General features: G+C 42.9%; 1 protein-coding gene across 1 annotated transcript in view; it reads right to left on the bottom strand.

Annotated features, from left to right (window-relative positions):
• The window catches only part of LOC113907884 (protoheme IX farnesyltransferase, mitochondrial), a 126846-nt gene that overhangs the window by 86348 nt on the left and 25901 nt on the right, over positions 1–14597 (bottom strand). Inside the window, exon 4 of the mRNA XM_027567593.1 lies at positions 11516–11640. Within this exon, the coding sequence (XP_027423394.1) occupies positions 11516–11640 (125 nt within the window). The remainder of the gene's footprint in view (positions 1–11515; positions 11641–14597) is intronic.

Here is a 14597-nt window from a genome sequence, read left to right as displayed (position 1 = left end):
ACGGGGCTCGATCCCAGGAGTCCAGGATCATGACCTGAGCCGAAGGCAGACGCTTAACCGACTGAGCCACCCAGGCGCCCCTACTGCCCAACTCTTGCTGTCCTATGTAAAACACCACGAGAGAAGCGACATATCTGGTGCCTAGCACAGTGCCTGGCACGTACCAGGTGCTCAGGAAACGCTTGTGGCCAGGTGACATTTTAGTGGAGATCCAGGCGGACCCTGTGATCTAAGGTGTGGGCTGTGGAAGGAGAAGAGGCTGGGGAAGAAACAGGCCATGCAGTCTGTAGGTCAAAGTTAGGATTGTCTTCTCTATCCTTAGACTAATAGAAAAATACCTACAGGGTAAGTCTGGATGCTTAGCAAGGCAGGCAAGGCCCTTTATGACCTGTCCCGCTAACTCCTTAAGCCAAATCTCTCGTAGTATCCACGGCACTATGGGCCTTCTTTCTGCTACACTGTAATGTGTGCAGGTGCCCAAAAGATCTCCTATTCATAAAATTTCACATCTGCTGTGTCTTTACTCAGGATGTTCTCTCTGCCTGGAAAGTTCTCTCACACACATCTACCTGATAAACACCCACCTAACCTTCCTTCGGAGCCTCCGGTCCCTTCTCTGTGAAGCCTTCCTGACCTCACAGGTGGAAATGACCACTCCCTACGCCTTCTTTTCTACACCGAAGGCACTGCCTGTTTCTACAGCAGTACCAGCATATTTAACTGTTTTATTGTACTTACCTGGATGTCTGTCTTCCTCCACTAGCTGGCAGCTTCTTCAGGGCAGGGACAGCTTTTTCCATCACTAGCAAAAGTCATCAATAAATGCATGAGGATCCTTTCTGTAAGTAACTTTCAGGAAAAGACCACCATACAGCATCAGCATTTGCCGCTACTTCAATGACGTCTTGCTTTCTGGTCCGAGGCGAATCGAAATTTCTTTCCAACAGGCAGGTAAATTGTCGAGGGGATTTCAACAGCTTCTCCTGCCTCAATCATTTTAACCTGAACTACGCAGAATGAACAAAACTCTGTGCAAGTGAGAACTCGTCCAGTCACGTTTTCCCGTCTTTCAAAGGCATTGAGGCCAAGTCTTCAAACCTGAATGTTCACCAAGTACTTATGAAAAGGGTCATTTTTCTTTTTTTCAGTGTAACCTCGCTTTACTTACCCCAGAGGTAGTTGGGATGGCTGAGTATCTACCTGTTGAAAGACTTACCAACTGTTGCCCTTCTTGTGAGAAAACATATCAGACCCTGAATCAGGGGACTGCCTAACTGTCCAAGGTTAACCGCATGCTTATTTAAATAAGCTCTTTTGCTAGTCACTCGGTCCTTCACTCAAGAGTAAGTGAAAATCATGGAGGGAATCCAGGCTCGGTACATTCTGTTCTTTACTAATACCCCAATTTTCAAATCCCCAAGTATTTCTACAAGAACTAAGAATCTGGCCTTAAGGTATTTTTAATTAGGAAAGGACAACAGTAACTTCAAAGTGGATGGATCTTTATGCACGGAGCTTCGGTGAGCTGCCCGTGGAAATGACACGCTGCACTGGTTAATCCTCCTTACTTCATTCGCCTCATGACAATAGTGTGAACTACAGCACATTCTAGACCATCGACCACACATGCGCCAAAAGCAATACCAGAATAACATTATTCAGATAAATTACTAGATTTTTATTTCAGTGTTAGTCTTCTTTCTTATAAGCTAGCAGGTAAATATCTTCTACTCCAAAAGGAACCTCAGCTGGAATAAAAGCTAGACCTGCATATTATCTTAGTATTTTAAGGTTGCACTGTATATTTTAAGGCATAAGGACACTCTAGATTAGAAGTATACATAAATCTTATTAACTACCAAGTTTTCTCTTTTGTTTCATCCTATCTCTACATTCCATCATTCAAATCCTTTAGAATTTGTTTCCTCCGTGATCATTGCTTCCGGGAGAAATCTGGCATAGGATCTGAAGGAAATGCCAGAGTGAAATTTTCCTTAAGATTAATCACACAGGTAAGTAATTTCCCCTTCTTGCCAAACAATATTTTCTAAAACTTCTTAGAAATTCAATAAGACAGAACTGGGTGGTCATGAAAATGTGAATTTTTAGGATTTACTTAATCACTTACACACAACTCTTAAAGGTCTAACTGCTCACCTGAAGCAGTCTGGGGCTCCGTGACTGGCTGGAAAGAGCAATACAAAGAATTCTCCAAAGCTGGTCTGGGTTAAAGAGCGTGGGTAGGACAATCTGTCCGACTGTCCATCCCAGACACCCCGATTCCTATTCCTGTTCCTGTTCAAGTGTCTAGGAGCTCAGCAGGGAATTCAGAATCATCGAATGACTCTCAACTTTACAGTACAAATATCAAGACATCAAAATTTTTCATGTATTAAACCTTAAAAGCAGTTTGTCACCAAGGCTAAGAGAGTGCATATGAGATAAGGTAACATACAAGTCTCCCGGAAACGGGCCACACAGTCAGCTTCGAATCCATGTCATCAGCCCTCAGTCAGCTGGGAGTCCCCCTAACGGCGGGTTGTGGGGGGGAGTCTGTAGTTCACAGCAGAAGACAAACAGGCTACTGGGTTTAAGAAGAACAGACTATCAGGAAAGGCAAAACATAACTAAGACTGAAAGAAAGAGAGAAAAAGAGAGAGAGAGAGAAAGAAAGGATGGGGCGCTGGGTGGCTCAGTTGTTAAGCATCTGCCTTCTGCTTAGATCATGATCCCAGGGTCCTGGGATCGAGCCCCACATCGGGCTCCCTGCTCGGCGGGAAGCCTGCTTTTCCCTCTCCCACTCCCCCTGCTTGTGTTCCCTCTCTCGCTATGTCTCTCTCTGTCAAATAAATAAATAAAATCTTTAAAAAAAGAAAGGAACAGGACAAAAAGAAAAGAAGAGAGAGATCACTTGGGAAGAAACTCGGCTTGATTTCGTGTTGGAACGACATGGAGACATCCAGGAAGGTGGCAAGTCTCTGAGTCCCCCAAACCAGGTTTAATCATGACATACTACCCAGAGACACAAGCCAAGAATCGTTAACTCCAAAAATCCAAATTGGTATTATTTCCATTATGTCTCAGTTAAACATCTGCTGTTTGATTCATGAACCATTTTTACCAGCACTTGTTAGATTTACCAGAACCAACTACACCATTCCACAGCACCCACGGAATGGTAACCACACTTTCAAATGTGAAGAATTCAAATACAGGTAAATGCACACTCGAAAGAAGTGTGTACGTATATTCCATACGCACACACACATATTACAGTTTGCAAGTAGAACCCAAGTCTCTCAGTACACTGGAAAATTAACACATCTTCCCTTCCCATTCTCTGTCTTGAGACCCTAACGGGAGACAGCTGATGGATAACCAGATTCTGAAAGCATGGAAGATGTGGGCTAAATACAGACCACATGTTCATATTAATATTAATAAAAACAACTACCGTTAATTGAGCACTTAGCTTTCCAAAGGCAAAGTGCTTTAAATCCTCCACTCTGAATAGAGACGGCTCTGTTACCATGTCCAGAATGGCACCTTCACCTCTAGCACTTAGTAGCAACGATGTCAGCAGTTAGCTTGGTAGAAGAAAGACTCGTATTAAGGGGAATAACCCTATTCTGAAGTGGTGACTGGACCAGGACATTTCAATTGGGAGGAAAACACAGTGAACCTGGAGTCTGTGGTCCACAGGCTCTGCTCCCAATTTGACCATTTTCAGACATGTGATCAATATTCTTCTACAAGACTGGAATAATGTCACCTCACGGAATGTCGTAAGAAGCAAAATAAATACAATGAATTAAATAATGGCCAGTTAACGTGGCACGTAAATTACAAAATACTATCTACAAATCTATGTTCACATTATCATCATCTCTGCATTTGCCGGCAAAACTTGACCTAGAGTTATTTTGGTTATGCATACCAATGCCAAACTCACTCTACTTAGATGGATCATTCCGGAGAGGGGAATCAAATGCAATTTAGGAACTATTTGGGGTTATATAAATTCAGGAAAAGAGACTCTGCATCTAAAGTGCGTTTTCTTTTGGACATTGTTCAGTAATGCTCATCATTTGCCTTATATAAAAAACATATTTAGTTGGAGACTCTTTCCCACATGCTATTCAAAGACTCTCAGCAGATCTGATCTAGTGCAGTAGCTAATGTGAATCATCTGAATAAGCCACAAGTTATGGACTTCAGAGGCCACTGAATGAATGCAAGTTGCCCACTGGTTAGAACATCAAAGTCAAACAAATCACAACATTCAGAGGAAAAGTACATTTCTCATATTGATTTTTCTTACACATGGGATGTTCTATGAATCACATCACTGATGTTTGCTAACATTGGTCTTATTCTCCTAGAATACGCCACCAAGTTTAATAACTGCTTTTGTTCAACAAGGAAGATAAAAGTCAATTCCTATTGCTCAAGGCAGACTGCATAGTCAAAACAAAAGAAACATCACAGAAAGGGAGAATGGAGAAAGATGTATTAGATATTAATCTCATATTCACTGGGAAAACAGAAAAATCTTTATCTGTCTCTCCTTTCAGAGTTTAAAAGGCTGTGAATTTTCTGTGGCCCTACCCACCCTATAATTCAGAGCTTTTTATCCAAAGCTCTTCCTTTTTACCTTATTTCAGCCATGAAAAGTCTCTCAAGTACTGTCAGTATCAAACAAAAAAACACGTCTCTTCTTGACCTTGCTTCATTCACACCTCTTGATCTCTTTCATTTCCTTTCATAAAAACTCTTCAACATTCCCAGAGACACTAGAGCCTGGAGATAACATACCCTTGTCAGCTTTACTTTCTAATTATAACCTACCTCGCAGATCTGAAAGTCTACTTATGTTTTGTGCCTTTCTTGTAATTTTCTCCAAAATAAAGTCCCTGGGTTCTTAGAGCTAAGTCTAGGTTATGAATTCATTCATCGTTTATTTGATCTTTCAAAAAAGCCATTTCAGGGGGGAGAGGGGAAATCCAATGAACCTAGACTTAAGCAGATGAGCTGATATAAAATGCTTAGAACATTACCCGGCATATAGCAAGTGCTAAATAAGTGCTAGCTGAGATTATTATGATGATGAACACTTCTTGCTACTTTTCCCTGCTTCCCCCATCAATATTCCTTTATTCCCAACATGCCTTCCTCGGGCACTCCACCCTACTGGCCTGCTATGTGCTGTGGGGAAGAGGTGCTGGATGTACATGATAAATAAGCCGCAGTCGTTGGGTCTCAACAGTTGAGAATTCTCTAGGGAAGAGATACAGATGAAGAATTATATGGCGATACCACAAGGGCCTATTAACCATGGTTAGAAAGTGATAGCTTGAAAGTACTATCACATGGAAGAAGACACAGTGAGCTCTCCCAGAGAGGAGAATTATGAGCAACAGGTTGGAGCTATGAGGGCGCAGACTCTGGCTCCGTATAAGGAAGACATTTCCAATGGCCGGGCTGCCCACCTAGGGAACCAGCTACCTTGGCAATCAGTGATAACCGTGTAAGCAGTATCTGCCCGGGGTATTGTAAAAATGAAAGCGACCCAACACAAAAGAAATCGTCAACATTCTTGGACGATTTACTAACAGAGGAACAGTGGAGGAGAAGATTCTTTAAGCTCTGTTTTCTGTTCGCACACGCAGCTCCACAGTTCGGCCCAGTGGTGGATCCTGTCTGTGACTGCAGTAACGGTGAAGGAGAGGCAGGCCACTGCAGTAAGGAAACCCCCACCTGTCCAGTCCGCACACGGGTGAGGAGAAAAGGAGAACCCAAGGCCAGATCTTTGGGTACAAAGGTGCTTTTACCACCTCTCGAGTGAAAGATTGAAGGCACAGGTGGGCTATGAATAGAGCCCATATAATTTCTTGTCCAAACTGGAACAGTGGAGAGGGGGAAAAGGTGGCATTATTAATAATCATGCCAGGAACACAAGCATAAACGAGGACATATGGTCGACCCAGCTATCAGTGGGTAGTTACAGAGAGAAATGTGAGCCAGAGAATGCCTGAGGCAGAAATTGGAGCCAGGATCTTGGGTAAAGATCTAAGGGTGAAATCAAAAGTAGAAATCATTAAAGCAGTGGTTCTCAATCAGGGGCGATTTGGTCCCCAGGGAACATCTGGCAATGTCTGAAGACATTTTCAGTTGTCACAACTCAGGGGTGTGTTGCTAATACCAGCCAGTGGGTAAAGACCAGGGATGCCAGGCGACACCCCACAAAGCACGGGACAGCCCCTCACAACAAAGTCAGCCAACCCGCGCTGGCAAGAGCGCCAAGGCTGAGAATCCCTATATTAAAAATTAAAAGATCTGCCAGCAGAAACATATGAAACATCTGCACTTCGAAAGAAAACTGCAGAAAATATTCAGACCTCACATGACAAAGAGTTAATAATCCGATCTGCACACATTAGAACGTACTGGAAACACAGATGGCCAATGAACATTAAAAGCCTCCCCCACCAAAAACAAAAAACTCCACCTCTTAAGTAATCAAAACAACTTGAATTAAAAGGACGCACCTAACGTTACCTGCAAACCTGGCCCAGACTTCCTAACATGCAGTGTTGGGGATGAGCCCTTCACATGTGCCACACAGAAGCATATGGTGATTTAAAACAAGCAAACACACAAACAAAAGACCTTCTGGGAAGGAATTTCTCTGCACTTACAATATATATCTTGTTTGATTTTAACTTTTTATTTTGTTTTTTGTTTTTTTAAAAGATTTCTTTAAAGAGAGAGTAACAGAGAGTGGGAACAGATGGAGGGGGAGAGAGAATCTCAAGCAGGCTCCGTGCTGAGTGTAGAGCCCAACGTGGGGCTCGATCTCACAACCCTGAGATCATGACCTGAGCTGAAATCAAGAATCGGATGCTTAACCGACTGAGCCACCCAGGCGCCCCTTAACTTTTTATTTTAAAAACTACATATCTTTTAACACATGATTTTAGTAATTTATTGAAAGAAATAGCTAAGGACACACTCAAATATTTAGCTACAAGAATTTCAGCTCATCGTTACATCATGATTTACGTGGGCAAAAAAGTGGAAATCCCTAAAACGTCAAATAAAGAGAGACTGATTAAACAAATCAAGGTATAGCTATATACAATCATGTTAGAGCGAATATTGATGTGGGAAAGTGTTCACGATACATTACTTAAAGGAGAAGGGTATATACTAGCTATACGTATTACACACATAAATCATTTCTATGAGAAATTAACACATGTGTGGAGATTGTATGTGTATAAAAGAAAAGCCGACAATAATAGAAGTCAAAATGTTAACAAGTGAATCTATTTGGGTGGTGCGATATAAGCCCTACAAAGTCAGGGGTTTCCGTGTGTCCTCTGCTGTAATTCTGAAACACACAGCAGTGCCTGGCCCAAGGAAAACATAAAATAAAGAATGTTATTGTTATTTCTGCTTATTTATATTTTCTCACTGATCTGCAATGGAAATCTTATTTGCATAACACTTTGTTTTAAATGTTGCTTTTAAAAAGAATATTCAGAGGCGCCTGGGTGTCTTAGTCAGTTACGCAACTGCCTTTGGCTCAGAGAATGAATTCAGGGTCCTGGGATGGAGCCCCGTGTCAGGCTCCCTGCTCAGCGGGGAGTCTGCCTCTCCCTCTGTGCGTGCTCTCTCTCTCTCACAAATAAATAAAATCTCTAAAAAAAAAAAAAAAAAAAGAATAATTCAAAGGCAAAACAGAATCTTTTACAAAAAGAAATGGGAGTAATTCCACCTACTTCACAGGGTAGTAAGGTTTAAATAATAATTTATGTAAATATGCTTTGTAAACTCTAAAACACTGCATGAATGTCAGCAATTAGTTATTTTGTTAAGCCCCTACATTCCAAGTGAAATCAGTCTCATATATGCTTTGGCTGGCAGCCCTCACCTCATCCATGTCACTTCTCCTATCTTGTCCTCTGAAAACACTTAGAAATGTGCATGGAGGCTTCAGAAGCCCAAGGCTGCAACAGAGCATGGATTGCGAAAGTGGGGGGCACCTCCATCAGGAGGAAGCGCAGGTCACCAATAAAATGGATCCTGCAGAAATATATTTATTGACATCTACTCCTAACCTCTATTAAAAAAAATCATCTCTATGTAACATATGTAAAACAATCCCAAATACAGTTTATTATAACAATATCTACTATGTCAAATACTCAATTATGCTGATAATTTTCTGACAAGTTATCTTTTTCAATTTTTTAAATTCATTCCACTTGAATTTACTCAGCTTTTCACTCTGAGTCACTTGTTTCTCAAGATTCGATCAGTCAAAGCCATCTATCACATTTCATCTTTCAGTTGCTAAATTTTATGGATGGCTTTCATCCTTTGAAGGCACACCTGCTTTCAGGCCTCACTATGGTTTCAAACGAAGCATGCATATATTTTACAAAACATGGATGTAATTCCTTCTCACATTTTAATGTTAGTGGTTTCTTATATATATATATATGTATATATATATATATATATATATATATATATATATATATTTACGCACTAGTCATTACTTCATAAATCAGAAGCTGAAGCACATTTTCTCTCCCGAAAACAAATGTAGGAACTGTTTTCTAAAGCTTTATTTTTCCTACTTTCACAGAGAGATCACAGAAGTAGGGTACAAAGAAGAAGCACTCTAAATTAATAACAGCTAAAAGAAGTATTTAAAAATTATGAAATATTGGGCGCCTGGGTGGCTCAGTTGGTTAAGTGACTGCCTTCGGCTCAGGCCATGATCCCGGGGTCCTGGGATCGAGTCCCACATCGGGCTCACGCCTCAGCGGGGAGCCTGCTTCTCCCTCTGACCCTCTCCCCTCTCATGCTGTTTCTCTCTCACTCGCTCTCTAATAAATAAATAAAATCTTTAAAAAAAAAATGAAATGTTATTTGAATCCTTTCATAAATGCAGACAGAAATTTTTTTTCTCCCACAGAACTCTGTTAGAAGCTGAAAACTTTTATCCATACCAACCACATATATGCATTCTTTAAGTTGGATACCAGCTCCCTAAGAAAACAGCAAGCTCTGGCTTTTCACCAGCAACTATTTCTTCATCTACCTGCTATTCAAAACTCACTTAAAGGTTTGTTGCCCGGTGCTCTTCGCTCTGCTTACGCTAATTAAAGGCCCTAGTGAAAATGTTCTCGCCTTCCTTTATTTTATGTGACTGCTTACTAATACTAGAACTAAAATCCTTCCAACAAAATTGAGAAAATATTGTAATTCGGGAAGCTCACCATTACCATAATGACAGTGGAACTCAACCATGACGGTGATCATTGAGATGTTTAAGTACTGTGATGTTTCCAAAGGAAACTGGAGCCCAGGATGAGTGGAAGGAGGCGGTATGAGGAATATGAGAAAATGAAGAAATTAAGGGCCCATGTCACCCACAGCACCGAAGAAGCCTGCGGGGGATGAGCGACCATGGAGGAGGGCGTGGAGTGTTCCAAAGGAAGAACTGGAGAGCTGAGTGAGTGAGTGCAGAACAGGGCTAGGAAGCCAACCTAAGAAGGGAATGCTAACAGAAAGAGGCAGACAACGCGATTTGTCGATTCCAGAAAGAATCCCATCATGTTGTAGTCTGAGTCTTCTCAGTAGTCTGAGCCGCACAGACCCTAAATCACCCCTGTAGCAAATATACTTCCTACAGATGATAAAACAAAGCAGCCAAACGCATTTAGACTTTTAAAATTTCTAACACCTTAGCTTATGTTCGGTTTCTGGAAATTTCTGCCGAAATGTAAATCATTCTATTTTTTTCTCTCTAGATATTGTCTTGCTAGTGACAGACCTTTTTTTCCACGATAAGATCTTGAACTACCTTTTTTTAGGGCAGGGGATGGGAGAGGGACAGCAGCTCAAACTCAAGGAAACTATTTTTTTTATAATGTTTGGGGGCTTCTAAACCATTTGGTGCTTATTAGTTAGTTGTTACTGTTTTTCTAAATGTCTACACTTTCATTTTAAATTTTTATTTAAATCTATATAATTTAAGCAGGAGACAGCAGCTAGTGTCTCAAGGGTAAGTACAGCTCTTCACCTGAAAACTAGAATGTGTTCCTCGCTTAATCTCATGACCTAGATTTATAACTAAATAAAAGTAGTAATTTAAAAAATATTTTGAGAAATAGACGCAAAATAGCAACACAAATCCATTTTGCTTATATTGCTTTCTATTCAAAATTTCATTAAAAACATGTTCATTGTGAAACCAGGATTCTTCTCTTAGCCAAGCAACAAGGGAGGAGAGCAGAAGGAAGAACAGCTTGGAAGAGCTGCCCGGTGGTTTACAAGATACAAGATGGGACGGTACGTATGGAGTGTGGCAGGATTAGTCGGACCTCCCTATAAGACTGTTTGGACATTAAAAATAGTAACAAAAATGGTAACAAAAAATAAACCTTATTTGAAATGGATTGATCCCTCCCCAAACAGCTGATTACACATTGTGAAAGCATAATGATTTGAGGCATCATCAAATTAAAATTCCCGTATTTTACAGAATACCAGCTTATATATCTACCCGGCCACGCTGTTTTCCTACTCGTAAGTTGAATTCCTGTTTTAAAACCGGGCCAAGTCCTCGTGGGTGTTCTGGTGATGAAAACGACTTTACTTAAGTTTTAGCCAAGACTTTTTCACTCTGGTATCTGATGAAAAAGGATGCATGGGGGCACACACCACAATGACCAGGCAGGGGTGGGGGGAGAACTAAGTTTTAGACAACTATTTTGATGTTTAAAATAAAAGGGGGACAAAACGATGCATTAAAAATAATATGCTAATTAATTTTTTAAAATATTCTGTGATTCCACACACACCAAGTTTACTGAATACTGAATTACTGATTTTTTTAAAAAGCTGGATATGCTTGTTTAGAATACATTATTGGGGCGCCTGAGTGGTGCAGTCAGTTGAGCGTCCGACTCTTGGCTTTGGCTCACGTCGTGATCTCAGGGTCATGAGATTGAGCCCCGCATCGGGCTCCACGCTCAGTGTGGAGTCCGCTTGGGATTCCCTCTCTCCTTCTGCCCGCCCCCCGTGAAATAAATAAATAAATCTTAAAACAAATACATTGTTGTATATGTAAACACATGCAAACAAATCAAACCAAAGAAAGAAGAACACAGAAAATGATAAGCTCAGGGAAATGTGCATGAACCGGAGGAGAGCAGAAAGTCTGACGGCTCTGAAAACGCTTCTAACCCAAGGACTCCTGGTCAGTTGAAGCAGATACACGACTGCTCTCTCACCCAAAAACCATTCACCTCAAGAGATGAGACAGATCAGCTCTGCTACCCAGAGACCTCTATAGGAGACGCAGTGTCCGAAGTTCCTGGAACGTCTCCATCTGTATATGCGGTTTGGTAAGTCATTTTTTAAAAAAAATGTGACAATACCACAGTCTAGGAAAAAGTAGTAATACCACGATTGAACTGAAAAGTGGCCCACTCACCTGATTGATGGAGTTGGCTGCACAGGATGCAAGGCCTGTGCCCAGAGAAGTAAGCAGAAAGCAGGGCCAGTCAAAAGGTCCTGGGGCCAGTGCAAATCCGGCCGAAGTGGTGCTGACGACCAGAGCTGCAAGACAGAAAGAGAGCAGACGTCTCATCACTGAAGCACAGTCCGGACTATAAACTCCAAAAACCCAGCCCTCTTCCATAGAAACCAACCCATTTCATCAGTGACAAACTACGGGCTAATCCTCTCTCATTAAAAAAATTAAAATTTTTTTTTCTGATTATCAAAATTCTAGGTGTTCATTATAGAAAAATGCTAATTTTCCTTTAACGCCATTATACTCAAGAGTAAAAAAAAAAAAAAAAATCAATGTTCCAGATCCAAACATTCTCTTATTCATTCAACAAACACTTACTGAATGAATACCTAATTCGTGATCAGTACTGTGCTGATCAGGCAGTATATGGGATAAAGGTCTGAAAGGGCTCCTTCCTGCTCTCAGGAACTTTACTTGACAGGGAGCTGAGTGTCATACATCAATAATTCTAACACAGAGCAGCATATAATAAGTGTCCCAATTCTGGGACAAGCTTCGGACCACCTGAGCAGAGGCTCACCTGTAAAAGACGATGATTCTGGGATCCAGATAATGGTTAGAGGATGACCAGAGGGAGAGGATAATCGTACAGCCACCAATGGGAACAGAGGGATAGAAGCAAAACCATGTAATTCAAGCATCCGCTAAGGCTGGTCCTTCCTTTAGGCCCTGGTCCTTCTTTGCTGGGGGTTTGCAGAAGCCGACAGGTCCAGAAAGTGTCCAGGGGCGGTACTGATATGGGGCTGTAGAAATTCACTGCAAAAAGGATCACCAGTGGTAGGCTGATCGGAGAAGACTTCAAGAAGATGGCATTTACACTGGACCTTCACGAGGGGAGGTAAGAAAAGGAGGAGGATGGTAGGGTGGGTGACATCACAGGTGGTTGGATAGTTCCAAGAACAGGCGCAGGGGCAAGAAAGACCAATGTCAGGAGTCTAAAGGAATCTGACGCCATCTGCCAGGATTTCAAACCAAACACGCAGGAAGCACTACTGAGTCTCTCGTCTCTTGCCCTGCTCGACACCCCATCAACTGCAGGGTACTGTGTTTCAGATCCCCCCTCTAATGCCACCATCAAGCCCACTGACTCACAACCAGGGATGGTTCTGCCCCCCGGGGACACTGGGCAACGTCTGGAGACATATTTGGTTGTCATGCTGGAGGTGGGCAGACACTGGCCAGGGATGCCTCTAAACATCCTCCAGCACGCAGGGCAGCCACCACAACAAAGAATTTTCTGGCCCAAAACGTCAGGAGCGCTGAGGCTGAGAAACACGTCATCTAGTCCAACTATCATCTTGTCTGGACAACGGCAAGAGCCGGTCCCCTGAGTGACCTCCTCGCTTCCACCTTGCCTCTCTCCCAAATGATATTTTATTTTTCTTTCTTTCTTTATTAGATTTATTTATTTGACAGAGAGAGAGCGCGCGCACAAGCAGGGGGAGGGGCAGAGGGAAAAGCAGACTCGCCGCTGAGGAGGGAGCCTGATGTGGGGCTCGATCCCAGGACCCCAAGATCATGACCTGAGCTGAAGGCCGACGCTTAACGGACTGAGCCACCCAGCTGTCCACCAAGCGATATTTTAAAAATAGAAGGCGATCATATCAGTCTGCTTCGAAAGTCCCTTGACACTACACCTGGACTGAAAGGCAAAGTTTCCTCTGCCGTGTGGATGCGTCCTGTGCCTCTCTCTAGCCCACTCACTGTTCTCCATCGGGAGGGCCTTCTGCTCTCTAAGCAGGCCAGGTTTCTTGCCTGTGGGTTCCTGCCCCCTTCCATATCCTTCAGATCTCGTCTCAAATAGGACTTCTTTGTTTTTTTATTTTGAGAGAGAGAAAGAGAGCACGTGAGTGGGGGTGGGGGTGGGAAGAGAAGGGGCAGAGGGAGAAGGAGAATCCCAAGCAGGCTCCAGGCTCAGCACCAAGCCTGACACGGGGCTCGATCTCACGACCCTGAGATCATGACCTGAGCCGAGATCAAGAGTCAGCGCTTGGGCGCCTGGGTGGCTCAGTTGGTTAAGCGACTGCCTTCGGCTCAGGTCATGATCCTGGAGTCCCGGGATCGAGTCCCGCATCAGGCTCCCTGCTCAGCAGGGAGTCGGCTTCTCCCTCTGACCCTCTTCCCTCTTGTGCTCTCTCTCATTCTCTCTCTCAAATAAATAAAATCTTTAAAAAAAAAAAAAAAAGAGTCAGCGCTTAACCAACTGAGCCGCCCAGGCGCCCCTCAAATATGACATCTTAGGGAGGCCCTCCCCAGACACTCCTTCAGGCAGGAGCTGACTACGTGGTTCGCCACTACGACTTCTAGGGCTATGGCTAGGCCACATCCGGAGGAAGGGATGGGGGAGGAAGAGTGGGGGCTGCCAGACGGCAGGGTCTCAAGCTGAGTAGTTTGCAAGTTGTCTGGCTGGCGGAGAGAGTCACTGACAGCCCAATGCAAGGGTGTGACCTGTCACTGGAAGGTTAGCCCTGAAGCAGTGGGCACTGCGATTTACTACAGGCAGAGGGTTTTTCAGAGAAACAACTGGAGAGGCTCTACTGTTAATCAACTCTAAGGGGAGTGAAAGCAGGACTCAAACAGATATAAGGGATATTGTGATTGGTCACTTGTTAGGACTTGGTAATTGCGAGAAGGAGAAAGACAAAACAAAATAACAACAAAAGAGGATAAAAGGTAAAGTGTTGCACCACAGGGTGACTTGGAGAAGCGTTATAACAGTAACAGAAAGAAATCCATCCCAGGAGAGGTGATCCAGCTGGCTGGTCTTGACAAAATGTGCTGCTTCTGAAGAACCACAGGATATCCATGTAAAAATGTACAGAAAGTGACGGAAGATGAAACCGGAGCTCAGGAAAGAGCCTGGGGAGGCAGGAGGGAGGCACGAGGCTCTCGAGTCACCTTCCCAGAGACCATGGCTGAGCCCAAGGGAATGGATGAGATAATTAATGAAGTATGGTGGAAAGAAGTGTATAAAAAAATG

The sequence above is a fragment of the Zalophus californianus genome, chromosome 16 (assembly GCF_009762305.2).
Source record: "Zalophus californianus isolate mZalCal1 chromosome 16, mZalCal1.pri.v2, whole genome shotgun sequence".
Classification (NCBI taxonomy): Eukaryota; Metazoa; Chordata; class Mammalia; order Carnivora; family Otariidae; genus Zalophus; species Zalophus californianus.
This window is presented reverse-complemented; position numbering and strand designations above follow the sequence as displayed.